The sequence below is a fragment of the Terrapene carolina genome, unplaced genomic scaffold (assembly GCF_002925995.2).
Source record: "Terrapene carolina triunguis isolate 2854851 unplaced genomic scaffold, T_m_triunguis-2.0 Scaffold374, whole genome shotgun sequence".
Lineage (NCBI taxonomy): Eukaryota > Metazoa > Chordata > Testudines > Emydidae > Terrapene > Terrapene triunguis.
The window spans coordinates 9,855,994-9,883,810 of record NW_020664725.1 but is presented as its reverse complement, the minus strand read 5'-3'; the positions used below and the strand labels follow the sequence as shown (position 1 = coordinate 9,883,810).

General features: G+C 45.1%; 1 protein-coding gene across 4 annotated transcripts in view; it reads left to right on the top strand.

Moving 5' to 3' along the window:
* The window catches only part of GRAMD1B (GRAM domain containing 1B), a 138,523-nt gene that overhangs the window by 40,992 nt on the left and 69,714 nt on the right, over window positions 1–27,817 (top strand). The window contains exon 1 of one of the 4 annotated variants that reach the window (XM_026657977.2): window positions 10,782–10,883. The exons of the other annotated variants lie outside the window; for them this stretch is intronic. Within the exon in view, the coding sequence (XP_026513762.1) occupies window positions 10,861–10,883 (23 nt within the window). The 5' untranslated portion in view covers window positions 10,782–10,860. Of the gene's footprint in view, window positions 1–10,781; window positions 10,884–27,817 lie in introns of those variants that run through there. 4 annotated transcript variants of the gene reach the window in all.

Here is a 27,817-nt window from a genome sequence, read left to right as displayed (position 1 = left end):
TGGCTTATGTGCTCCCTGAAGAAGCTCAGAGTGCAGAGGAAGATGGGAGGATGCTCTCTTCCTCAGCAGCATGCTAGACCTTTGGATGGCACGGGGGTAGCTGGCGAATGAATCACATCTCCTGCTGAAACACCTTGCCTGACTCCAGCCAAGAGTCTAAATCAGTATCTTGTCAGGGGAGCTTACAGGGGCAGAGAAGTCAGCCTCTGGGGTGGCTTTCTCCTTTTCCTCCCCGTCTGGGGCAGCTGGGTAGGCCTGGGGCTAGTTTTTGACTAACTTTCTTTTTATTCTCATCTGCCTGTCAAATTGTTCATCTCTTCCTCCTCATCTTTGACTTTCCCTTTCCCCCCTCCCCCCTTTCCCTGAATGGTCTTGTTTACTGATAGGCCAAGCAGAAAACATGGAGGCGTCTGATATGGCGACAGCAAAGGTAGGATGGAAATGCTGCCGGCCTCCTTGTGCGTAAGTGGCTTCGCTTGGCAACTTCTTTCTTTTTTCACTCGTCCTTTTACTTTCTCCCTTCCCCACCCTGACACTTCGGGGGCTTCCTTAGCGCCAGGGGATGCTAGGGATAGGAGCCAAGTCTCACGAATAAGTTCCTTTCCAAGTTTTACACCTTCAGCCTTTATATGCTACTTTCCTTTGAGGTCTGATGTAACGTCTTCCTGCTCTAAAGAGTTTATGCTGTAGCCCATTATGGGGATTTTTGAGGGGGAGGGAAGAGCTAAGCAATTCTTGGTCTCTTGGCTGCTTTTGCCCTTTGTTGCCTTTGTCTGCCCCTCACAGAAAGGGCAGAGATTAGCTGGGACAGCTTGGAAACTGGATAAGGCAGCGTGGCTGTAGTATATCAAGAGAGACGCTAGAAGGGGTTCTCACAACAATTTTTTTGGTGGCCTCAGAGTGCAGCCACCAGCTGGTGGCCGCTCTGACAATTTTTCCTAAAATACTTAATTAACTTTAGCAAAAACAAATAAATATGCACATATCCATGTCCAAATCACAATAATTTATTTATGTAGGTTTTGTTTGTTTTTTGCAGACTCAATAATAATAACAACGCACAGTTGTCTCTTTTTCTTTACTGGACCTAAACAGAATAGAAACACAAATAAGATGCTGTGCATGTTCTTGTTTTGTTGTTGTTGTTTCTTTTGCTGTTTTGGTTGAGGGGTTTTTTTTAGATTTGCTAGCTAGGAAGTCTTCTGTGAAAAGTGATATTTGTATGTTTTTTAATATTGCTTTTCACAGCAGACTTACTAGCTAGCTGGGAGGCAGTGAAAAGTGATATTAACAAACACACCAATATCACTTTTCACAGCAGACTTACTCAGCCCTGGCAAGCCAAGACACAAATTAAGCCTTGGATGTGGAGGTAGGGAGGGAGGCAATGGAGGCCAGAAGTGATGGGGTGGATGGGTGAGGGCTGGGGAAGGTAGTGGGGACCAGGGGCGATAAGGGGGTGTGTGAGCCCCAAGCCCAGTGGCCGGAGCCTGAAGGTCTGTGGCCGGAGTACAGAGCTCACCACTATGCAGCCAAAGCCCAGAACTCAAAGCCCCACAGTCAGAGCCTAGGGCCAGAGCCTGCCACCCCAGCCCGGAAGCCTGAGCCCCAGCACCCCTGGGAAAGTGGGGCACTCACACTGGCTGTCTGCCCCCTCCGGTGTTTGTGGTTCAAGAAAGGGCAGGGCCCAACCCCTCCTTGCAGCCCCAGGGGAGGGGCTGCTGCTTTGTCCCCATCCCCCCAACCACCACCCAGAAAAAGAAAAGCTCCTGGTGGCCTCATGCAGCCACGGGTGGCTGCATTTGAGAGATGCTACGCTAGAGCGTGCCTTAGAGGTTGGATTCCCACGCTCGGGAAACTGGATTTCAGATCAGAAATGGCTCTCAGCAATTTATTGTTACAAGGAGATGGGGAAGGGAAGTGAGCTAGTGAGCTGAGGTTTTAGATGCACTCGCTCATTTGTACAGGGTTCCTGCATCCCCTCGGGAACACTGCTTGTAGTCTTTGCTCTTGCCAGTTTGTAGGTGCAGCTTTCCCAAGGGTTGGAAGATTGGAGAGTGGTGTCAGATTACAGGAATGCAGCCGAATAGACCAGGCTGGGTTTGTGGGGGGAGAAATGGGCCCGGAAGTGTGTGCCATGAACTGTGTCAGCAGTGTTCAGAGAGGGGGATTTGCATACACATCTGGGCATGGCACGGTTAGTATCTCAGTGCCAATGCCCATAGCGGCAACTGTGTGAAGGCACGGGTCTGCCACTATTGTGACTTGATTAGACAGTAGAGTAGGATTGAAATATGGTGACCATATCTGCATAATATCTGCAGCCCTATTGCTTTGTGCTTAGGGTTGCCAGGCATCTGGTTTTCGAGTGGAATGCCCGGTCGAAAAGGGACCCTGGCTCTGTGCGGCTCCCGGAAGCGGCTGCCAGGTCACTGCGGCCCCTAGGTGCATGGGCGACCAGGGAGGCTCCGGTCACTGCCCTCACCCTCCCCATAGCCTAACCCCCTGCCCGAGCCCTCTCCTGCACCCCAAATCCCTCATCCCCAGCCCCACCCCAGAGCCCATACCCCCAGCTGGAGCCCTCATCCCCCCGCTCCCCAACCCCCTGCCCCAGCCTGGAATCCCCTCCTGCACCTCAAACTCCTCATCTCTGGGCCCACGCCAGAGCCCTCACCCCCTTCCCAACTCCTCACCCCCTGCCCCAGCCTGGTGAAAATGAGTGAGGGTGGGGGAGAGTGAGCAATGGAGGGAGGGGGGAAGGAACAAGCGGTGGGCGGGGCTTCGGAGAAGGGGCAGGGCAGGGGTGTTCGGTTTTGTGGGATTAGAAAGTTGGCAACCCTATATTGTGCTGTGATCTCAGCAGCTCCTGGAAGCTAAGCATGGTTGGAATGCATCATAGTTTAGATGGGAAAGACCAGGTGCTGCAGGAAGTGATATTGGTGATTATGAAGCTGAACGTCTTCCCTTTGAAGTAGTATTGAACCAGATACCCAAGCATTGTGCTAGTGTGTGCTGCGTTGCTGAAAATACCATCTTTAATGAGATGTATATCTGAGGCCCTGAGCATTCATGGTTGTTGAGGAACCTATGATGCGTTTCCTAAGAGGAAGGGTGTTAACCCCTGTGCCTTTATCAAATTTCAAACTGAGTAAATATTTCCCCTTGACTAAATTTCCTCTTTCGGATGAATTTTAGTATTCTTCACTACCTTTCTTTAAATGGCTGTGAAGTGTTTTGTGCTGTTGAACAGCCACAGTGTTTTACCCCAGAGGTGGCTGCATTTCACTGCAGTTCCTGTGTTTGTAGACTGTTCATAAATTCTGTGATGTTATTCTGGACGGAAGATGCTATATATATGTAAGATTGTCCCTATTACTGTATTTCCTTCACGGTTGTCCATCATCCCTCACCCTCATTTACCTCCAGCTTACACAGAAGTGATATTGTCTATCTCTATTATCTGAAAAATAATTGCCATCAAGAATGCTGGAGGCTAGGGACTGTGGGCCAGTTCCTGAATCAAGTGACGCTGGTGTAAATGTGGAGTAGCCCTACTGACCGCAACTACGGCTGGTCAAATTTTTGAATGAAAACTTGCTTCATTGAAAAAATGGCCTTTTTTCAAAAACAATGGTAAGAATTGTGAAAAAAAAAATTGTGCATGTGACATTTTTATCAAAAACATTATTGAAACCACTATTGTAATGCTTATTGGGGTTGTTTTATATTTACTGAAAACCTGGTAACATTTTTGTGAACGTTTATAAAAAGTGAAAAACAGCTCAGTTTCAACCCCTGCAAAACAGAAACAACTTAGGCATGGTGGTGGGGTTTTTTTAACCAATACTAACTTGGGTGCAGATACTCTGGACTTACATTGGTGTAATTAACATCAGAGCTTGTTCCAATGCTGTTTATATTAAAGTACTAAATCCCAGGTAGTGTTAAGCTTTCTGATCTAGTATATGTCCTTTTATCCCCGGTTTAGCTCTCTGTCCCATATTATGCCTTGTTTGAAGCCTTCAGAGGGCTGATACTTACATTCTCAAAACCCCATGGCTACAGCTACACTGTGTTTTAAAACCTGCGGCAGCAAGTCTCAGACCCTGGGTCTACAGATTTGGGTTCGTGCTCTGGTGCTAAAACCACAATGTAGAAGATATGACTCAGGATGGAGCTTTGACTTTGAAGCCCAGGCTTGGGGGCATCTATACTGCTGTTTATAGCGCTGTAGCATGAGCCCAAGTCATAGACCTGGGCTCTGAGTGCTGTGGATTTTAAAATGCAGTGTAGCTCTACCTTTGAATTCGTCCACAGTAGAGTCCATCTGCTTAGATCTGGGATAACAGAGAATTCCTGGGAAAAAGGCTAGGTTATTGTCCTTGCCCAAACACTGAGATCGCCAATGGAATGTAACAACAGGATATTAATTACTACCACAGTTACTTTCCATTGTATTCGTGCTGTTGTCTCCTCTTTGCTGCTTATGGTGTCTCAAGAATTGATAGTCCCCTGATGTACCACAAAGCAACCCCAAAGTCACTGCTTCATATCCTCATAGATTTGGAGCCTCCATATTTTGGCTAGTGCTTCTGGGCCAAAGTTAATCTTAATTATAGGGTGGTTGCCATGCATCTTGATTTTGAAGCTTGAGGGATTCTCATTGGAGTCTCCTGATAATTGTTTTGGGCCAGAGCACACATGAGCACCCAGTGATTGTTTCGCCATGTGATGCTATTGCCTTGTGACATGGTTGGAGGTGTTTTGAAGACGAGGTTTGACAAATGCCTGTCAGGGATGGTTTAGGAGACTCTAGGTTTCTTTGGTCCTACTTCATGCAGGGAGCTGGACTAGATGATCCCTTGAGATCCCTTCTAGCCCTATCTTTCTATGATTCTATGATGGTGGCTCATGGTGACCTCATAACGTTTGTAGAATCATAGAAATGTAGAGCTAAACCTTGAGAGATCATATAGTCCAGCCCCCTGCACTGAGGCAGGACCAAGTAAACCTAGACTATCTCTGACAGGTGTTTGTCCAACCAATTCTTAAAAACCTCCTGTGATGGGGATTCCATAACCTCCCTTGGAAGCCTATTACAGAACTGAACGACCCTTACAGTTAGTTAGAAACATTTTCCTAATATCTAATCTAAATCTCCATTGCTGCAGTAATTGCCCATTACTACTTGTCCTACCTTAAGTGGACATGGAAAACAGTTGATCACTGTCCTGTTTATAGCAGCTCCTAACATATCTGAAGACTTTTATCAGCCCCCCTACCCCTCCTTTCCCCCCCCCCCCCCGGCCAGTCTTTGTTTCTCAAGATTAAACATGCCCAATATTTTGAACCTTTCCTCATAGGTCAGGTTTTCTAAACTGTTTATCATTTTTGTTGCTCTCTTCTGGACTCCCTCCAGTTTATCCACATCTTTCTTAGACAGTGGTGCCCAGAATTGGACACAGTACTCCAGCAAAGGCCTCATTGGTGTGACAAGCAACAGAGGGTCCTGTGGCACCTTTAAGACTAACAGAAGTATTGGAGCATAAGCTTTCGTGAAGTGGGCATTCACCCACGAAAGCTTATGCTCCAATACTTCTGTTAGTCTTAAAGGTGCCACAGGACCCTCTGTTGCTTTTTACAGATTCAGACTAACACGGCTACCCCTCTGATTGGTGTGACAGTTACCTAACATGCCTTACATATGACACTCCTGCTAATAAACCCTAGAATTATATTAGCTTTTTTTTGCAACTGCCTCACATTGACTCATACTCAATTTGTGATTCACTATAACCCCCAGATCCTTTTCAGCAGTACTACCACCTAGCCAGTTATTCCCCATTTTGTAGTTGTGCATTTGATTTTTTCTTCCTAAGTGAAGTACTGTGCAATGCTCTTTATTGAACTTCATCTTGTTGATTTCAGACCATTTCTCCAATTTGTCAAGGTTATTTTGAATTCTAAGCCTGTCCTCCAAGAGCTTGCAACCCCTCCCAGCTTGCTGTCATCTGCTGATTTTGTAAGCGTACTCTCCACTCCTTTATCCAATCATTAAAGAAAATATTGAACCATACCAGACCCAGGACTGACCCCTATGGGATCTCAGTTTGAAAGTGAAGCATTGATAGCTACTTTTTGAATACAGTCCTTCAACCAGTTGTGCACTTATAGTAATTTCATCTAGACCACATTCCCCTCATGTGCTTATGAGAGTGTCATGTGGGACTGTGTCAAAAGCTTTACTAAAATCAAGATATATCATGTCTACCGCTTCCTCCATATCCACTAGGCCAGTAACCCTCTCAAAGAAGGACTTCTTAGCATTTTGTTTCAGTACAAAGAGTTTTGTCATGCTGTAAGTGGCAGCCGTTCTTAATCTCTCCCTGCTTCTGAATGAGAGCAAGGGGAAAAAATAGTTTATCCAGCAGAGAGCAAAGAAAACCAGCCCCACTGTGAGCTGAGGATGCCCAGCTAGGGCACAGTGGGTGGGGATGGAATCAAATCCCAGCTAAAAGAGACCAGTGATAACAGAAAACCCCAAGCCTGAGAGCTGCCTTTTTGTCCCTGAAACTGCAGAGTTCTCATTCTCTGTGCAGCAAATATTCAGTGGGAATATCCTGGAAGAAGCTAGGGGAGGAGGAGTTAATTAAACACCTGATACACTTGTTCCATCTGGCAGGAGATGTGTTTTCCTCTGTTATACACTGTAATTAGAATGATGAATGATGCCAGAAAAGATGCCCATTTACTGTAGCTCAGCGCGGTGGATTAGAGATTGTTTATTTCCTTGCCTTTTATTAGCCAGCAGCTGCTCAGACTGGGATTGTAGGGGTCTGACTAATACAGTGTGTGTCAGGGATCTGAATTGAACCAAGGAGTGGAAAAAATGCAGTTAAAATATATTTGTTAAAAATTCATTATTTTATCGAAGCAGATCCAACTGTAACAGAAAGTGAAGTTATTTTCAAAGGGATTTTAATTTCCATGGTGACTTCTGCACTGATGACTTCCATCCGGGATTGGAAGGGTAAGTGCTGAGATGCTGCAAGGAGAGGCTTATGTCTTGGAACCTAACCATAAATGCAGTGTTGAAGAGATGCTGGGCCTATTTCATCTTTGCCTCTCACTTTGTTACAGATGTTTACACCTGTGCAAAATGAGTGTAAATCACAACCCAATCTGAACGGTCGCATTTCGCAATCGCTTCGCACTAGGTACAGGGCAAGAATGAATTAGTTCCTCTATACTTGCAAGCACTCAAGCCTAGTTTTGCAGACTGAGGAGGACTTGATTGTTTGTAGATTAGGGTTCGGAAAAGCATCCAGATTTCTCTGAGTGGCTTCTACCAGTCAGAACTTCCAAGCCTTTCTAAGGTTTGGAAAAGTTATGCAGAGTTTTTGCTCTTTTTTTTTTTTTTTAAACGTTCGTGTGTGGCTTCAGTTCCCAATTCTCGCTGGGAGGAAAAGCACCACAGTTCCATAAGAGAGGTTGCATTCATGGGATTTCCATTGGACCAGAAGCTCTCATTAGTGAACGTATCCTCACAGCATCCAGTGAGGTAGGGGGAAGTATGGATCTCTGTGTTGCAGAGGGGGAACTGAGGCACATAGAGATTAAGTGATTTGCCCAGAGTCACACAGGAAGTCTGTGGCAGAGCCAGGAACTGAATCCAGATATCTTGGGTTCCAGTCCTGCATCTAAATCACAAAACTATCCTTCATTCTCATTTGCTCGTTTCATGGGGCAGATGTTCAGGGTACAGTAGGTGGATAATCTCACTGGACTCCACCTTGCATTAAATGGACTGAGTGCTTAGCGTCTCCCGGTTCCTATCTCCATGGAGGCAGTTGCAATTGCTGTCCCTAGTCCATCCCCCTCCCCCACGCTTTTATGTTGCCAGGTTCAATATTTAATACCACTTCCTTTCTTCTGGTGTGTGCCTGGGCACAGGGGGAGCAGAGAGGAGAGGACTCACCCTTTCAACATTAGCTGACATGGATGGGCAAGGCAGTGGAAGCTGAGACTGTAACTAACAGTGACAGCAGGGATCACCTGATTATGATCCACCGCAGCTGATTGGCCATCTGCAGCCCCCTCACCCAGGCTCCCTTCAAGGATGCCAGAATGCAAATCCCAGCCGAATTCTTACCGAGGGGCAGTCGGTTCTGCCAGAGTTTGGTGCTTATACTTCCCCCTCAGTCTCTCTCACTCCTGATAATTTCCTGATCTCCAGTGTGTTCTTATAAAACAGCCCGTGGCTGCCTGCTCAGTCTCCCCCTGCCTGATTTCCAAACGTGTGACTCTGCAGCACTGGTCTGTCCCAGATTCGCCAGACTTGCAGGTCTCCTGACCCATTTTACAGCATTGCCGTTTGCCTCGCTCCATAACTCCTTGCAGACCACAGGCTCAAAGCATCCTAGGGAGAGTGAAGCAGTTTAGTTTCCTCACTCTTCACTGTTTGCAGTGATGTGAGGAAGTACGCATTGAGAAACCGTAGTACTCAATTAACAAAGCTGTTTGCTAAACATGAGATTCATTCCAGAACCAAACTCCTTCAAAGTTTGGGGCTATTTAGATTTAAGAGATCAGTCCAGGTCCATCCCTGCTCAGTATTGGATCTGACCCAATAGGGTGTTGTGTCCCCATAGCTCCCACTAAAGTTAATGGGAGCTTAGGCTGTTCAGCATTGTACAGTACCAGGCCCTGTATTAGTTGCTTTAATCAAAAGCAGGTACCAAAGTGTTTTGGCACTGGTTGATGTGACCGATGATTTAGAGGGAGTGCATCTTCTGTCACAGATATCAGCAAAGTTAGCAGTGAACTGACCTTTCCCCTCTGCCTCAAACAACTTTTTTTTTTGTGGTTTGAAATTGTTTCCTGGCAATCATTATTCATTTCCTCCTACCTATGGTTTCTGGCTGGGCATGAAATGACCAAAACAATGCAAGAGAGACTGTCTCAGCCTGACTTGAAATGAGGAACTTCTTGTTCTCATGATTTTGTTAGATCCAAAAGGATAGTTCAGAAAAGGTTTGGGTAAGATGCCCAATTTCTTTGTGCTCATCTGAACATATATGAAACTCTGGGGTTTAGTCTTCCCTTAATTTAAAGATTAAAGCTTCCAATAGTAGCCTACTAGCCACTTCCTGAGACAGGATATCAAATTAGCTCAATCATTGTTCTTTTCCAGTAACATATCGCTAATGTTCTCTAAGGTAGTTCCGTGGAAGGCTTTGAGCATCAGCACTGAGACCTTGAACTGGGCCTTTTTCAGTGGGGAGCAAGAGGAATACTATGGTGATGTTTCCACAGCTAAAACTTGTGTTGTTAAGCAGATGGGTTGTTGTGTTTTACACAAGTTGGGGCTTTTCGGGATGTGTGGCTTCCTTCCTAGATATGAGTTGTAAGCACCAAGCATAGAAGTCACAAATAAGTCGGCTAGTGTCTCCATGGATCTGTCTATGCTGCAGCTGGGAGAGAATCTCCCAGTTGGGATGGACAGCCTCTCTGAAAGGTGGTAGCTAGGTTGACAAAAGAATTCTTCCGTGCACCTAGCTGCATCTATGGTGTGAGTTAGGTTGACCTAACTACAATCACACAGGGTGTGAAATTTTCTGGAGCAATGTAGATGGGGTGGGCAATCTAATTTTTAGGTGTAGACCTGGCTTCAGGGTGTTGCAGGAACCGCTGATGGTGATTCAGTAGTTGGCATTCTTTCCTTGGAGTCAGGCCTGAGCCAAGAGGCAAGCCTGGTGGCAGGAAGTGCTGACCTATTAGTGGGATGTAGTAGGGCCCAAGTCTTGACTGATGGAGGTCAGAGCAGGATGAGCGGAAGAGAAGAAGGAACCCGGCATTCTTTTTGTTGTTGTTCAGGATCTTGCCTTTCATAACATTGTGGTGCTAACTCCCGTCCTGTCTCCGGTCATGACTTCCTGCCTTCCTGAAAACGTCCCCTTCGGTTTCAGTGAGGCACACGCTCTCCTTTCACTCGCTGTTGTTGTTGTAGTAGTGTTGCTTCTGTGCTTTCAAACAGTTGCCAGGTCCCCCCCCCCCAGAGGCTGCTCCATTGCAGTGGCGGGCCAGTGACTCCTGGGTGGAGAGCTGGGGCGGTAAAGTGCTCTGTGGAGATGGCGCCGAACCCAAACCCCAAGTCGGAGCGCTCCGAGGTGGCGTGGGGACTCCCCGAATCTGAACTTCCCTGACTGGCTTCTCCCTGCATCGCGGGCTAAAACAAAATCCTGGAGCTGAGCATCCTTGAGAGAGGCGCTTGGGGGGGTGCCTGCGGCTCGGGCCCCACCATCTCGGCGCTAGGGGGCGCCTAAGGGAGAACGGGGACCAGGCTGCCCTAGTGGCTTTCTCATCCCGCGGCGGGGCTGCGCGGGGCAGCTGGAACCCGGAGCGCACGGGCGGCCCTGGCTCGGCTGTGCGCCCCGCTGCTCCGCGGACCAGCAGCCGGCTGGGGCTTTCGGGGGCGGCGGTGCACGGCGCTTGGCCCGGCCGCCGCATGCATTAGGTGACCAGACCGGGCCGGCTTCCCTGCCTCCCTCGGGGGCTGCCGGGCAGGCGGCCGTGCCAGGGCATGTTTTCCAGCCCGCTGCCCTGCCGGCGCCGCACATGCTCAGCAGAGATCCTCGGCAGCCGCCGCCGCCGGGAGCCGGGGGGAGCGGGGCGCGCAGCCGGGGTTCCGCTGGGCTGGGCGGGACGCGGCCGCTTCCCTGCCGCAGGGGCGCCGTGCATGGGACGCTGCGCTGGCCGGGGGGCCGCCTCCTGCCCCGGCTGCTCCAATATGTCCTGGGACCTCTGGCGCCGGCCGCGGGCGGACCAGGAGACGGGCACCGGGTTGTCGTGACTGTGCTAATGAAAGGGTTCAAGCTCGCCTGGTAAGCACAGCTCTCTGCACAGCGCATCCCGGGGGCCAGGGAGCCGCCGGGGGGAAGAGGCACTCCAATAAGTTGGTCCCTGCCTCCCGTGCGAGGCTTTTTTTATCGCCGTGGCGTTAGCAAGGGGCATCTGCTCGGGGGAAGGCGCTGTCGGGTGCCGAGCTAAGACTGCAGCTGTAATGGAGCCACCAGGGGCGGGGGTGGGCTAATGCAAAGGTTTCTCTTCCCAGCCCGGGCATCTCTGCATCAGAGCTGCGATGCAGTGGTCCTGGCTCTAGGCAGGGAGAGAACTAGACCGGAATCCTGTTTCAATAGAACGGTTCCTACTGAAGTTGTGCTTTAAAGAGCTGCTCTCCAGGATGGACTTTGCTGGCATGTTGTACCCCCGACAGTCTCCCCCCCCCCCAGCCTTCTTAGAGGAAATTCTTCATTTTCAGGGTTTGATAGTTCTGCTGTAAAAGAAAATGCTCTGTCGGACGAAATTTGGCCAGGAAAGGGTGTGTGTGTGTGTCCAAGCTGAATATATATAATTAAAATCAAAGCCACTCTCCTGCTGCAAAATATACAGCGGATTGTAAATGATGGAGATGCAAAACCAAAAAGAAAAAGTAATCAGAACTTTATCCGATGGGGAAGGTTCCACCCTTTTCACTGCAACATGACTTTGTAATTTAAACTTAAATTGTACATGACGTTAGTTCACAGTGTGCTGGACTAACTTTAAAAAAAAATCCTTTTGCCCCCTTGTGTAAAATGTGAATAAGAAGAATAAAATCCCCCTCCCCCCCGCACACACCATTACGGCTAGCTTCATTAATGTGTGGAAAGTGTTTTAAGATCCTTACATGGAAGGTGCATGAGAAGGGCAAAGTTATTTTTATTGAATTTGTTTCTATTGTTGTTGTTTATCATTTGTTATGTGGAACAAAGCACTGGAACATGTAGCATCAGGAAAACATCTTGCTGTGGAACCCAGGGATGGACTAATGCCAGAGATGACTTAATATAGGTCTTTTCCATCTCTGATTTCTGTAATCCTGTGTTTATGTGCAAACACAGATATAGCTTGTGTAATATATATGATATAGTACATATAACTGGCAAATTTATTAATATCTGAGAATCCTACATGATTTTCTCTGCTTTTTGAAAAAAACTTTCACTGATGCACTACGTTATGTGTCATTGGGCTGGGCTGGTGAGTTGCATAATGGCTTAGCAGTACCACCGAGCAAGCAAGACATGTATTATAAATTCTGTAAGTATGTGTATCTAGTAATACAGAACCCCATCATGCTATCCTGAACAATACTGCACATTGTTTTTCTATGAATAGTGTAACTACACTTGACACACACTCAATAGATCATAATATTCGTAAAGACTGAAACACCAGCCAGCACATTGGGCTGTAATCTTGTCAGATTTCAAAAGCTCAGTAGAGGTGGGTAGGGTCAGCACTGGATGCAGGACTTCAAGAGATTACCTAGGGTCGTAGGTGTATTGAAAGAAGTGATGTTGGTGTTTCAGTAGGTGTCACTCTCCCTGTGAGTTAGCACTGAATCAGTGTCCCAGCATGAGGGGGCACCATGCTATTGTAGTAGGTGATGGCTTTCTTGTGAGAAGCCTAACTCGGGACCTGAATGCTTGTGTTCTTTAAAGATTCTCTGGCATTTTCAGAGGAATAGTGTGTTAACCCTAAGTATGCTGGCCAAATTCCAGGTTGTTCTGTATCCCCACATTTCCCCCTTCATAGTTCCTATAGGAGAAGTTATTCTGCACGTCTCCCTATTAAAGATGTATAAAATATCACTTTCTTCCCCAGACTGCATTTTAGTGGTGGGCAAAAGATCCCGTATAAGTGTGTACAGTTTTGTAAAAATGTTTGGGATTTTCTAGGCTTTTGCTCTGTCCTCACTTATCCAACTGTAAATGGGTACAATCAGTCTTCTTTGCCGGGTGTCCTGAAATTCCTGGGCACAGAGGGGTATATTAAGGATGATGTGTTTGTTAGGGCCTATTTTCTCCTAGTCACATGTGGTGGTAGTTAATGGAATTATATGCATGGCTCAAGAGGAGACTAGATCCAAGGCTGAAACACAGATTTCCCTTGTCCTTGGGTGTTTGTCAGACCCAAGTGGGTTACATTAATGTGTAAGTTTGTGTACAACTTGCATAACAAACAGCCATCATAGGAATAGTTTTACCACTTGCTTAAGGAAGAACTGCAGCTTTGGATTGGCAATGTTTGAAGCTATACCATCAAGCAAGTGGCAGGCTAATGCAACTTTCAGTCCTACCTGCCTAAAACTCACTGTTTTCAGTTACACATGAGATCAGTAAGGTTACTGCAGATTTTCTCATGGAGCAATTTTATGAAAGACACTTGATTTCTTTCTGCAGTAGAAAGAGTAGAAAGGGACAGACTGCGGGCAGCAGCCCTTTCTGACTGGTAGGAAGTGGACTCACTGTTACCCACTTGTAGGACAAAACCGTTGCTTCACAGGATCATGCTATTTTATTGCAACATCACATTCTGAGGTCATGTTATGATGTCACATTGCACCAACAAGACAGTGTGATGTCAGGTCACCATATTGTGGGCTCTACACCCTAATGTGATGAAAAGCCATCATGTCAACGCAATCATGTCTCAACACAACATTGTCACGATGTGATACAATATAGCATTGCCATAAATACTGCAATGCAACTTCCTAAATTTGTACAAAGTGATCATGTAGTATCACATCATCATGCACAGCACCATATCTTGGTGTCATTGTGCAAGATTGTCATATCACATCACAACACAACAACATCTTGATGCTATCATGTCAGAAAAGAGTGTAATGACATCACAGCACAGCTTCATAACATTATGATGCAAGGTTATCATGTAATGATGCAAAATCATACTGTTGAGATGCAACATCATAATGTGGTATGTTCATGTTGTAATGCAATATCACAATTCCATGTTGCATTATTATCATATCACAATGAAAGCTCATCATATGACTATCTAACATCACAATTTCATAAGATATCATATTATGACAGAACATCCTCATATTGTAATTCATGTCACCATGCCAAACAATATCCTTATGTCATGACACACTGAATTAATTTGCATTCTGTAGAAATGCAACATCATAAAGCGTCATTATGGCATCATGTCATAGATTCTTAATGACACTAAGCAGGCAGCAGCCTGGTTTTACATCCCATGGAAAAGTCAGCAACTTCAGCAGCACAGTGCTCCCCTGACACCAAAGAGTTGTTGATTCAAAATGCACTTAGAGGGAGAAGCATCACCTACTGAATCTCTTTGCAGCATCCTGGGTTGGTTGGTTGGTTGTTGTTTTTTTTTTTTTTTAAAGCTCTCACATGCAAAAATAGAGAGAGGTGGCAACTGTACTGGCTTTCTTCCCATGGCATACAGAGATCAGCTGTTGGGTTTAGATCTTCCCTCCCCTTTTCCCTTTCCCATAAATGGGATGCTAGCAATAGGTAATGGGTTTGCTTTCATTCTTTCTCCACTCCCTTTGATTCCCTGGTTATTAGATTATTGATTAGAATGTTTCTGGGACCTGCGGTGAAAATGAGGGACAAAGAGTTGACCTAAAAATATAAATCTATAATTCTCTTTCCCTCGTCCTCTGTGTGTGAGAGCAAGAAACAAACTATGTTCCAACCCTTTACCAGTCTGCAGAAAAAGGTTTATTTTACAGTTGTGGGGGTGGGGAAGAGCTAGAGAACTAGGTAGGATTTTAGAATATCAAAACTAAAATTAGCTGTAGCTGTTCGATCTCAGGGAGCAGTGGGATTAACTTTAGGCAGTTTCAGTTATGTTCACTGTAAGGACACTCACTTCAGAATCTCTTTGTATTCATGCCATGCTTATGATAGTTTCCTTGTCCCTTGATTTTCATTGTGTCTCACTCTCAGCCATCATTGTGTAAGATGGGGAGTGGTACTTAAACAGCCCATCAGCCATATGTGGCTGAAAGATCTATCCATACAACCTCTTTGAAGTTAGATATAATTGAGCAGCAAGAGAGAGTCAGGGGAGACAAATTCTGCAAATCTGGATGTACCCTACTATCACCGAGAGTTGAATTTATCTCTGTGTGTATCTGGGATTCTCCTTATTTACATTCCAATTACATAAGGTAGCGATGCAATGCTTAATGATTTCCAATTCCATATAGATATTCTAGAGATTTAAGGGCTACACTATGCACTGGAAATAAAATTTGTTCTATTGCATATGGGAATAAAAGGTGAATGAATCAAATGATTCCCCCCCCTTTTTTTTTTTGGTTAAGAAGCAGCCTAGCTAAGTAGTTCAAGTGAAGTTACATAATGCACTGTAGTGTTCGACCTTCACATTAGAAGTTAACACGTTACACTTTCTGTGTTCTTCTTTTCTGTATATCCAGTAACTCCCCTTTGTCGGCATCTCCCCCTTTTCTATGCTTTATTTGAAAGAAAAAAAATATGATGCTAATCCTCCACTGAAGACTGGTCAAATAAGCCCTGTGTATGTGCCATTTACAAACATGACTCTGTTAAATTTTAGAAATGTGGGCTTTTAAATTCAGTGCTTTTAAATTCTGTGATTTAACCTTGGGAATCAACACTTTTGAAACTTGCCCTTGAGGATGATATAGGAAGAGAGGGTGTAATGTATCCTGGAGCAGGTCAAATGTCTCTCCTTGTGACCAGAACATGCACAAAATACCTTTGACTCCAGTTGATTGAGTCTATGTCTTTAAAGGGCAATGCTACCCATTTCCTTTCATTAGGAACATACTTGATAAAATTCTTCCCCAAATCTTCTGATGTATTTCTGACCTGTTTCTTGTAAATGTGGTATGTACCCATGATGATAAGGTCAGATTTAACAGCAAGTTTAGTGCTAGTTTCTCAGTACTTTGTGGCAGTGGGAAATAATAGTGATAATGCTTAGCACTTGTATAGCCCATTTTCATCTCTTCACCTCAACGCTCTTTACGATGGTGGGTAAGCATCATTACAGAAGGGAAAACTGATGTACAAAGGGGCTAAAGGCTAGATTCAAAACCCATTGAAGTCAGTGGAAAGACTCGCATTGGAGCTGGGCCAGGCATTGGATCAGACCCTTAAGGGTATGTCTACACTGCATTGTAAACCCAGGTCTATGGGACCCGGGCTTCTGGACTTGGTGTTTCCAAGTCTGTGGTTGAGTGTCCACACTGCATTGTGAACCTGGGTCTCAGAGCCATGCTAATGCATCCATACTGCTGTAAGCACTTAGGACTTGGGTCTGTTGCTTAAGGTGTGTCCACACTGCAAATTGATAGGGCTTGGACCCGAATCACAGTGGGACTCAGGCGCTGACCCATCCCACTAACAGGGTCACAGGACCTGAGTGCTTGCTGACCCAAGTCAGACTGATATGTGTTGGGGGGCGTTTTCTTTTTGTTTTTTTGTTTGACTCAATTTTCACCTGAAATCAGTTTTTTTTTTTTAAAGTCAGTATTTTCCTTCCTTTGATTTTTGGGGGTGGTGCTCGTTGAAACCTAACACACAAAGGGAATGTAGATAGAGCTGGGTGACCTTTTTTTGGCTGAAATGTGTTTTTTGGGGAGTGGGATGGAGAGAGCTAAAATGCAGACTGTCTCAAATGCCTGCAAATTGATGGTACTGAGCTTTGCAAAGCTCTGCTTGCAACTCCCCTTTATCTCTCCCTTCAGATCTGTGCTTGGACTGAAGATTACTTGGGCTAAGTGAATCCACTGATTGCCTTGTGTGCCTTCATTAAATGGCAAAGCAACTTCCCTCTGTACAGTCCTTTGGCCTGCTCAGAAATGGGAGGGAGGCTTCTTAGGACAGGGGCTGGAATTTTATAGGCATCGATTCCACCAGACCTTAAGTAAAGATGGCATTGGATGGCTGGAGAGATCTTGCTCCTCCTTCACCCTGCAGAGCAAGGAAGCGCAGGGAGAGGTGAAGGCAGTCAGGTGAACTACAGGTCACATTCAGTAGGTGGCAATTTTCCCTCTTAGGGCTGAGCTGGTGCTCAGGTGCTGTGCTACTGGATTAGGTGGCACCTTTCAGATGAGACATGGAGGCAAGATTCTGGCTACTTGTGGAAGTAGGGTCCAACAGATTGAGTACAGGGCAGGAAGTCAGGAGACATGGATTTTACTCCTGGCAGTGTCACTGAGCTTCTGTGTGATCAATTTGACTCTGCCTCAGTTTCTCTATCTGTCAAATTAGGTTTATCATACTTGCTCCTCCTTGAAAAAACACTTTGAGATCTACAGATGACATGTGCCACAGGGGCTTGGTTCTGTAGTGCATTGAGGACTTTTGTCTCCAATCCAGAAAACTCTTAAGCAAGTGATTCAATCTAAGCATATGCATAATGCCATGGAAGTCAACTGCTCACGTGTGTCACATTCCGGGGTGCAATCCAGACCATTGAGGGATTGCATCACAACCTACTCTGCAACCTGGGGTGCCTCACAATGCTTTGCCGTTGTAGCTCCCAACCTGGGCCCTTCAAAAACAGCCAAACAGCGTGCAGATCACACACTGAGTGTCTGTGTATAGCCACAACCCTAGTCCAGCACCTCTGATCATGGCAGCCAGTCAGCAACACACCAGTCACACTGTGGCTTCCAGCAACATTGGTACTACTTGCAGGATGATCCCAGCACGCTCCCAGTCCTGAATTTTCCCCAAAATTTGTGTTCTGCACTGTCTAGCCCCCTCCTGGATAGTTCAGATATTACAGGTTTATTGCCTCTGTAATTGGTCACTCTACAACAGTTTGCTTTTTAACTGGAGTTACCCAAACAGTTCAGTTTAAACACAACACTGGATTAATTTTGATTAAACAATAAAACAAGTTTACTTAACTACAAAGAGACAGATTTGAAGTGAGTACAAGTGCAAGATATTAAAGTCAGAAATGACTACCAGAGATATCAAAATAAAGCGCTTCCTAGTAGCTAAGACTTAACAAAACTAAGCTTGATTCAATGTCAGATCCTTACGACATGGTCCCAGCAACATAGCTGACCAAATTCTCAAGTCAGGATCTGTTCCCAAAGTCCAAATGGCTGGTTCCTTTGTCTTTTTAGGTGAAAGTGTGATTTAAGAGAGAGAGAGAGATTGATAGACTGGAGTATTTTTTGCCCCTCACCTTTATAGTCCAACCCCCCTGTGAAGTGTATTTTTTCTGAGGCTCACCCCTCAAGGTAAATTTTATTTAAGCAGTAAAGAAGGTGACCTACAGTCTGGGAGTGCTCTTTCTTCTCCCCTCTGTATGCTGAAATGCAGATTTGCCTTGTCTCCCTCTTGTTGTCTCAAGGACCCTATTTACTACCTACATGTAAATTGAGGAAAACACAAGTCCCTTTGTTTAAGATAGACCTGCTTAACCAGTCCTGCCTAATCAAGGTTACATTGGTTTGAATATGTGCTACCAACATCTTAAAGGGCTAGTCATAACTATACATATAATGTTGCTACATACATTTCACCATGATATTATTGATCAGCAAGTTATTGGTTTTCAAATGATACTTCACAGGGCCTATTTTGCACAATTATTACAATAGGGTGTGAATATAGGCATTCATTCCGTCACAATGTGCTAATATTTTGCTAGATTGGGGCCAGAATGCTTAGTAACCTGCAGGATCAAGCCAGATATTATCAGCATGGTAATTGAAGAGCCTAGGACATTTTCTGCAAGAATCACTGTGTCCTAGCCAAAATCCAGTGTGGGTAATCACATTCTGCCAACCTAAAATCCCCCTGAAGTTTTAGGATTCTTGAAGTTATAGGATTCTTTTTCACTTCCTGTTCTAAACTGTTGTGTGGTGTAGCAGTGGGCTAATAAACTGCTGCTGTGTTTACGCCGGAGCCTTTCAGTTGTAGGCAAAGTGATCCCTCTACTGCATGCCTATGGTTTGCAATCCTCAGATGGAAAATGCTGTGTAATGGTAAAGTGTCATTATTGTTATTATAATTGTTACTTATTTTATGATATGCATCAGGTTAATAATCTTCACACTTTGAGGTTTGCAAAAGTCATTATCTAAAGCAGTAAATAATAGTAATAATATTATCCAATTAAAAAGCAACCATGATCTCAGTAGGCTGAGTTTTCAGAGAAGGGGGCAGGGAGAGAGATGGGTGTGTGTAAACTGCACCCTGCTTTTGGCAGTGTGTAGTGTACAAAGTCATGTTGGTCTCCTAGCACGGGTATTAATACAGATAGACAGTGAGGTTCAGCTTAGTTTAGGCAAGTAAAGACACACCTGATGGGTGTGGGTATGTACCTGAGTACATAACCTACATGGTTCTCTACTCAGCAAGCTCTGCTTCCCTGTCAACATTGCTGTTTTTAGCAGAATAATGTCCCGCTTCCTCATTACTGCTGTAGCCCTTCGCTGTCAAAGGGAAAGACTCCAGCAACAGTGAAAGGCTCCTGCAGCGAGGACAGTCTTTCCCCGCTGCCTCCCTGTGCCAGAGCCTTTCACTGACACACATAGCTATGCACTGACATGTGGATGCAATATTCTTTTCATTGCGGTGTGTAGCTACACGTACACTATACGCAGCTGCCAGTGGTGTGTAGTGTAAGACGTAGCCTGAGAGAAATGCCATGTATAAATGAATAGCTTTTCTTTTGCTCCTAAAACATTATGCTCTTGTTCTCTAAGCTTCTGTTTTACCAATGGTTTCCTTTTGGACAGATCTAGGGTATGCTATTGTCCATGCTCAGCTTTTTCAACTCTCAATGAGGTTTACTCTTCCTAGCCACTGTTGCATGTGCCTAGGCAAATTCATTGGGGCGGTATGTCCACGGCCTTTCAGCTTTTACAGGGCAATTTCAGTTCACTGCTATTCTGATTTGGTGGTAACACACTACACCCGCTCTGCCTATGTGTCAAGGGAAGCACAGAATGGGGCCTGTTTTTCCTAACTTCAGTTTGGAAAATTCAGCTTGAATGCTACTATCTTCTCATTCTATTTAAGAGAAAGAGTGGAATAAAAGAAGCAGAAAGGGGGAAAAAGTCCTGGTGGAAATATAGAGGAGAGAATTGGTTGAGCGAAAAACAAATATGGGGGGAGAGGATGGCTTTGGGAAAGAAAAATGCCAATGAAAAAATAAAATATACTCAATATAGGGCACCTTATTATACCAATCTAGCTTTTTGGATGGCTCATCTATCCCTAATAGAGAGCATAGATGTCCCCTTAACTAGATTTGTTCTTTTATACCTGTTTTATTTATACCTGCCTCTGGAAATTTCCACTACTTTCATCTGACGAAGTGGGTATTCACCCATGAAAGCTTATGCTCCAATACGTCTGTTAGTCTAGAAGGTGCCACAGGACTCTTTGTCACTCTTTTAATTGAAACACCTTTGGGGGAGCAAACAACCAAACATACATGGGTTTAACTGACAAGACGACCTGATTTGCACATCCTAAGAACTCAGGAAAAATAGTTCACAAGGTTTCATCCATCCCTGGTGTAGGTGGTGGTGACTCATCAAGTGCTGTGAAGAAAGACTTGCACTGAAGGCTGAGGCATTGTAGGAGGTTTGTGGAAGACTGGAGCTGCCATGCTGATGCTTTACAGCTCCTTTAAAATTCAAATCAAGCACAAAGAGGTTCACAGGAAGTGCGCTCTGCTTGAGAGGAGGTCATTGAGGCCGCGTACTCCATCCAAACAGTGACGATTCTCCTTACAGCTGCCAGCCGTTAGGAAACGAGTAGTCACTCAGTGGCCTTTGATCAGACATTCCTCGTGGGAGTAAAGTTGTGGGAGGCTAGTTGTTGCTGAGTTGTGGCTATTATGAGAGGATGTGTGTCTTGTCAACTGAGTAGGGAAACGGCACAATACTTTTGAAACAGACATGTTTGTAAGGTTCTGAAACATTCACTGTTATTATTTGTATTATAGTAACATCTAGGGATCCCAGCTGAGATCAGGGCCCCATTGACTCGGTGCTGTATACACACAGTAAGAGACAGTCCCTGCCTTGAAGAGTTTACAGCCTAAATTGGCAAGACATACAAAGGGTGGAGGAAAAGGAAGTATTATCCATGTTTTGCAGATGCAGTGCAGAAAGATTAAGTGACTCGCCCAAGGTCACCCAGTGAGTCTGTGGCAGAGCGAGGGAATTGTACTCGGGTCTCCTGAGTCCTGGATCAGTGCATTATCCATCAGGCCATCCTTCCTCTCAATAGTATTTGGATAATAGTTTTTACTTCTGGGACAGAAAACAAAAGTGCCCAAATGCTGCACATTTTTTTCTCATAATTGGAACCTGAAGCACCAGAAATCTAGCACTTATTCTTGCAAGGATTCCAGCCCAGCGTTGCAGTCTTGAGAACTTCAGGTTGTTTGGATAGAGCCATGCAAGACTTTCCTTTTAAAACTCAAAAATCACACAGGGATTTGTCTGAGTTTCACTGGTGAGTTTTGGGGTCATACATAGTTCAGTGAAGCAAACCAGTGTGAACGTGTTGAGTGATGATGGACAAGTTTATCCAAACCTGACACAAACTCTTAACCGTTAAAGAGTCTTCCATTACTAGGTGACAGTAGTGACTGACAGGCTGCTGAAACTGGAGTGCTAGCTATTACAGAACATTCATAGACATTCTTAATGTAGAGATGGAAGAGACCTATGGCATTAGGTGATTAGTCCATTTTCCTTCGAATGCAGGATTTGTCCCCTGTTGTGCATTTACTAGTGATTTTTTCCAGTCAAGTTATAAATATGCCAAGTGATGAGGCTTCCACAACTTCCCTACTTTTCACTGTTGGAAAGATTTTTTTTCTAATGTTCAGCTTAAAATTTTCCTTCCTTCCTTTCATCAATTGCACTGATTTATACCTTCTTTTAGTACACTATATACTTTCTCTTTTCTTGGTGTTTACACTGTTTAAATATTTGTTGGCTACTATCATATCACTATATGTATTTAGTTCTTTTAGTCTTTTCTCATAAATCAACTCCTCCAGCCCCATAGTCATTTTTTGTTGCTTTTCTTTGAACTCCTTCCCGCTTGTCAATATATTTCTGGTAATATGACACCTATAATGCTATTCCAGATACACTCATTCTGTGTGACCAGTTTGTCATCTCCCTGCATACCTCAACGTATGCAGCCCTAAATTGCACTAGCCTTTCACGCTGCCATATTGAATTGCAAATTCATGTCTGATTTGCTGTGGCTACCAGCTCTAAGGCTGGTTCGGCTGCTTTCTCACTCTCTGTGAGTAGCCGGGCCTGACACATTGGGTCTTCATTCACACCTGTGCAAGGCAGGTGCAAAATGTTATCCAGTCAGAGTGGTAGCATTCCATCCCCGCGTTGCCAGGTGTGAAAGATGTCATGTAACAAGACCATGGTGAATCAAGCCCCTTCTATGTTTTGGATTATTTCCCCCCCCCCCCCCCCCATGTATTAGCTTTTCCAAGCTGATGCATTTTGTTACCTTCTACATCTTGTAATCTCTCTAGGTTATTTGCACACACGTTGGGATGAGGGTAGCATTTGAAGAGATGGTCTGTTCTACCTTGAAGACTGCTGGCTGCTGTACTGGGATGAAAGTTATGTGCTCTTCACCTCAGGTCATGCTGGGGAAGACGATGGCTTGTATTTGTGTGCAAAGGTTTTGGTATGTGTTGAGGGTCTTCCTACGTGAATATGAGGTGTTTCCTCTTTGTGGAGAACCAGTGTGATGGCTTTAGAAGCAAGTACCTGGACAGTATGGGAAAACTTTCAGAGAATGGTGACGTATAGGAGATATGATGTTGCAGTTAGAGGGAAGGGAGATGCTTTAGGCAGCCGCTGGTCTCCTTTTTCCTCTTTCACATAAGAGGCTAAGGGAACAGCTCTGCCTATGCTTCATACAGATCCTCTGTGGAATCACTGGAAAAGCATTCGAATCCCCACTGTACATAATAGCCCAGAAAAGTTCCTCCAGTCCTCCCCAGCACAGTAGGGAAGGAGGTTGGGGGAAGCCTGATTAAAGGATTGAGGACCTTTTGAAGGTTAATAATGGGCATCAATGGAGAAGGGTACAGGCAGGGTTAACACAAGCCCCGGCTGATGTGGAATAGAGGGCGTTCTTAAAGGGACAGTGAATGCTTTTCTTCTCTAGTGGACAGCAGCCAGTTCAGATGCCAGAGCCAGGCAGCGTGGTGCAAAGAGGCCATTGTCTCAGCTGTGTGAGGCTGTTAGCAGACTGGGGAATCTTTTTGTCCACTACTTTTGAGAACATAAAATGCATCGGAGCAGTAAGATTCGTGAATGGTTTAATGATCTCTCCTCCAGCAGAATCACTTTTGTCTTTTGTTTAGACCTCGGTGTCGGCATCGGCGGGGTGAGGAGCAGGGGTGACGCACAGCTGTTGTGCCCTAGGGAATGGCATTCACCTAACAAGTAACACTGATATTACTTCTCTCATTATTTTTCATCTAAAAATCAGAGAGCCGGGCTACAGAATGGGGACCCAACTTCCAAGAATGGGCATGTATCAGTGCAGTATGTGCTGGAGCATGCGTGCCCTTCGTAGCCAGGATCAAGCGGTCACTTAGGGAAAGGGATGACCTGATTCAGTGCAGGGGTGGGTACCTAAGGGGACGACATAGAGTGGGGAGCCTCTCGTGGGCAGGTACGGCTTCAGTGATAGAAGGCAGGGGAGAATCAGTGAGGCTCCCGTGGAGCAGCTAGTGGGAATGGGGGTGGGGGATGATGACTGGGGAGCCGTTTAGTGGTTTGGGTGACTTCAACAGGAGCTTAAAGGAATCAGGGGCTTTCTTAGGGGAATGGGGTCAGGTGAGGATATGGGAGTCTCATGATTCAACCAGTGAGAGTGGGGAGGAATCGAGGATGGTCCAGAGAAATGTGTTAAGAGAAGGGTTTGAGGATGGTTCAGGGAGTGTTTTGGGGGAAGGATTAGGAAGCACTTTAGGGGGAAGGATGGAGAAGTCACTGAGGGGCTCAGGTAGGGAGGAGCAGGGTGCAGTTCTAGGGTGGGAAGCAGAGAAGACTGGGGGATTTGAAGGAGGGGAAAACATGAGAGAGCAGTACAGCCAGTGCTACAGAACAACTGATGTGCAGTTTGCTTGTCTGTGTTGGTGACTATTGAAGCTTTATACAGATGTCAGGCAATTCTCTCCTCTTTTATGTGTAGTTTGTTTAGGAATGAAGCACGTGAGGGTCGCTTTCCCTTTACTGGAAGTGGGAATGTGTTCGGGATGGGGGGGTCTCCCTGTACGGAGTGTAGGATTGGTATGCACTGGGAAATGGGATGTAGTTTTACAGATTCTCACCCCCCCAGTGTCTATGCAAAACTCTCTGCATATTGGTGCTCCCCAAATAGAAGAGCATCAAATTTAAATCTATCCTACAGTGTAATAAACCAAATCAAGACAGCATTTATAATGTGTTTCCACACGGACCTGTAATTAAATGGGATCTCTTCTTCATCGCTGTTCTCCTCCTTTTTAATCAGCATCGTTGCTTTTTGTGTGTGCTCTTCTTCCCTCATCCCCACCCGGTTATTTTGTTCCTTCCTTACTCTGGCTGTTGTCTTAAATTGTGCACTGACCTTGTAATGAGAGGCACTCAGCCAAACCCCTGTGCCATGAGGTTTGGAATGGGTGCAGGGTTCTGCCTACACAGTTCTCATGTGCGGTCTGGCTTTTTGGATCATAAGCCCTTCAAGGCAGGGACCATGTTTTCTTATCAGTACTGCAAGGTGCCTAGCACTCCGTTGGGCTCTGTAAAACAATAAGCAATAATATAAAGTATTCCTTTAGCTCTATGAATAAAATCCATTGACCCCAGTGTTCTAAATATAACATAAGAACAGCCATACTGGGTCAGACCAAAGGTCCATCTAGCTCAGTATTCTGTCTTCCGACAGTGGCCAATGCCAGGTGCCCCAGAGGGAATGAACAGACCAGGTAATCATCAAGTGATCCATCCCCTGTGGCCCATTCCCAGCTTCTGGCAAATAGAGGCTAGGGACACCATCCCTACCCATCCTGACTAATAGGCATTGATGGACCTATCCTCTATGAACTTATCCAGTTCTTTTTTTGAACCCTGTTATAGTCTTGGCCTTCACAACATCCTCTGGCAAAGAGTTCCACAGGTTGACTGTGCGCTGTGTGAAGAAATACTTCCTTTTGTTTGTTTTAAACCTGCTGCCTATTAGTTTCATTTGAATCAAGCCTCCCATTGCCTTGTAAAGTAGGGTTATACAGAATCATGATCATGGTACCCAGCAGCGAAATGCAGACACTTCTGGGGTAATAATGCAGCAGCTGTTTAGCAGTGCACTGGAACAATACACAACAGTTTAGGACAAGAAGTGAAGAAGATTTTTACATCCAGTTGATGCTGACAGTGGAATGTAGGCAGGAGGAATGTTTGAATTTAGTAGAGTTGTAAAAACAAACAAAATACTAGTAAAAAATGTAGGATTTTTTTTAAAATGTGTACGGTATTTTGTTTGTTTTATTAATTTTAAAAATGCCAACATTTTGATTAAATTTTTCCATTACTGAAAGATTTCAACCAGATCTAAAAATGCCTGAAATGCCATTTCAATGAAAATTTTCATCAAAATATTTTTTGGGGGGTGGGATGGGGTTATTTTATCAAAAACTCAAAATACAGAAAATTTTGACCAGCTGTGGATTTTAGCCAGGTCACTATTTTAAAAAGTTGAGGAGTTAATCCTAAAGTGCTATGGCTTCCTTGATGACCATATATAATCAAAATATTGGTATTATGTTTCTCCTGAAAAAGGCACCCCAAGCAACAGAATGCTTCCCAACAGCACACTCTGGGTAAGATCCTCCACTCTGGCCTCTTTACAATGGGTAAAAGGGCTGGAGTAGTGGAAAAAGGCTCTAAATGCTCTGCATCTGAGGATTGCTCTGGTAGAAGAACTGCAGAAGACAGCTGTATGGCATCTGGTGTAGGGGGCCTGTTGGGGGCAGGACCACATCATGCAGCACTGTAGAGATTCTGTCATAGGGCAGCTCAGGAGGCCATCATAATTTCGACAGGCCCCCAAGGCTCTCTAAATTACACTGGGAGCTTCTGCACCCTCTGGAGCAGCCCTAGATTAGGAGGGTACGAAGGTGATTTAAAATCACCTTAATCCCACTTCCTCTTGGACTGTGAATTCTGAGCTGCACCTCTTAAAGGTACAGCACAGATTATCCCTCTGGGGGTTTTACTTACTGTTGACTCCCTAGAAAAAGCAAAACCCACGATTCAAGGTAACTGGGTTCCATTTGAGGCCCATGATGATACACAGGAGGTCAGAGTAATGGTCTCTTCTGTGAATATGTGAAGAGTAAAGTGTAGGAAATTGGTGTCTGCGGGGAATGCAGTGTAGTTATCTTCTGCTCCCCTATTATTAATAAGTATATATAAATATTTTTCGGAATCTGGAAGGTGAAGTGGTTTGGAGAGGAAGGGGTTGCTCTCCTGTATTGGAAGACGATGTTTTCCCCCCCTCATTAATCTAGAATAAGCCTAGAGTTCTTGGGTGATCTATAATGTTAGGGTGGCATCTCTTAAATGAATGCAGAATGCGATGTGGCTTAATCAGAACATGGAAATGGATGAGACTGTCCCCGTTCATAGGCGCCTCATTCTCTGTCTCTAGCAGCATAGAATCTGAATGGGACCAGCATGTCTCCTTTTTAGACACTTGGATTTGATGGGGTCTCTTGCTTATATGCATACGGTGGGAGCTGATGTTCATAGGCTTGTGAAATGTGACGGATGTTTGACTGGAGGATGGTACCTAGTGGGTTGTCTCTGTTGATAAGGGTCTCTGTTTATTGAGCTATTGGATGTGACGGCAGGGTCTCTATGGTATGAAATGTGAGGGAGGGTCTTTGTTGATATGGGTGTGAAATGGGGGTTGTGGGGAGGAGGCCTCTCTAGGGAAGTGGAACTAGAATATAATGAGAGGAGTCTGTTTATAGCAGAAGCCCCAGTTCTGGGGCATGACAAAAGTCACAGAACTCGGCTGGCTGCAGACACAGATTTCACCAGTGTCACTGTTTATCTCCTTGTCCTTCCTCTGCTCAGTGCCGCTTGTCTCAAACATACCCCTGGAAATCTTGCCTGGAAATCCCACAAGAATGGGCTGTTCTCATGAAATATGTGGCATTTAGGCTTCTGCTTTGGCTGGAAAGATCCTTGTGCTGCTGGTGGCATTTCAGCATTTGCCACTCCTGGTCCTGAAAATGATAGGTCAGTGGTAGGCAACCTATGGCACGTGTGCCGAAGGCGGCACACAAGCTGATTTTCAGTGGCACTCACACTGCCCGGGTCCTGGCTACCGGTCCGGGGGGCTCTGCATTTTAATTTAATTTTAAATGAAGCTTCTTAAACATTTTAAAAACCTTATTTACTTTACATACAACAATAATTTAGTTATATATTATAGACTTATAGAAAGAGATCTTCTAAAAACATTAAAATGTATGACTGGCACGCGAAACCTTAAATTAGAGTGAATAAATGAGGACTCGGCACACCACTTCTGAAAGGTTGCCGACCCCTGTGATAGGTAATTCTCTTGAACCTGAAACAAAGTCCAGTTCAAGATTCTGGCCGCCCTTATCTAAAACTCGTTACTCAGCCATGTATCTAAAGTGTCCATCCAGTTCTCAGAAATACAGTCTGGTTTTTTAATGTCTCAAGCAATAAGGCTCTCTGCCATTCCCTTGGGAGTCCCATGGATGTTCATCCCATAAACAGCTGTCTTCCTGGAATATCATAGAACAGGGGTCGGCAACGTTTGGCACGCGGCTCGCCAGGGTGCTTACCCTGGTGGGCCGTGTGCCAAACGTTGCCGACCCCTGT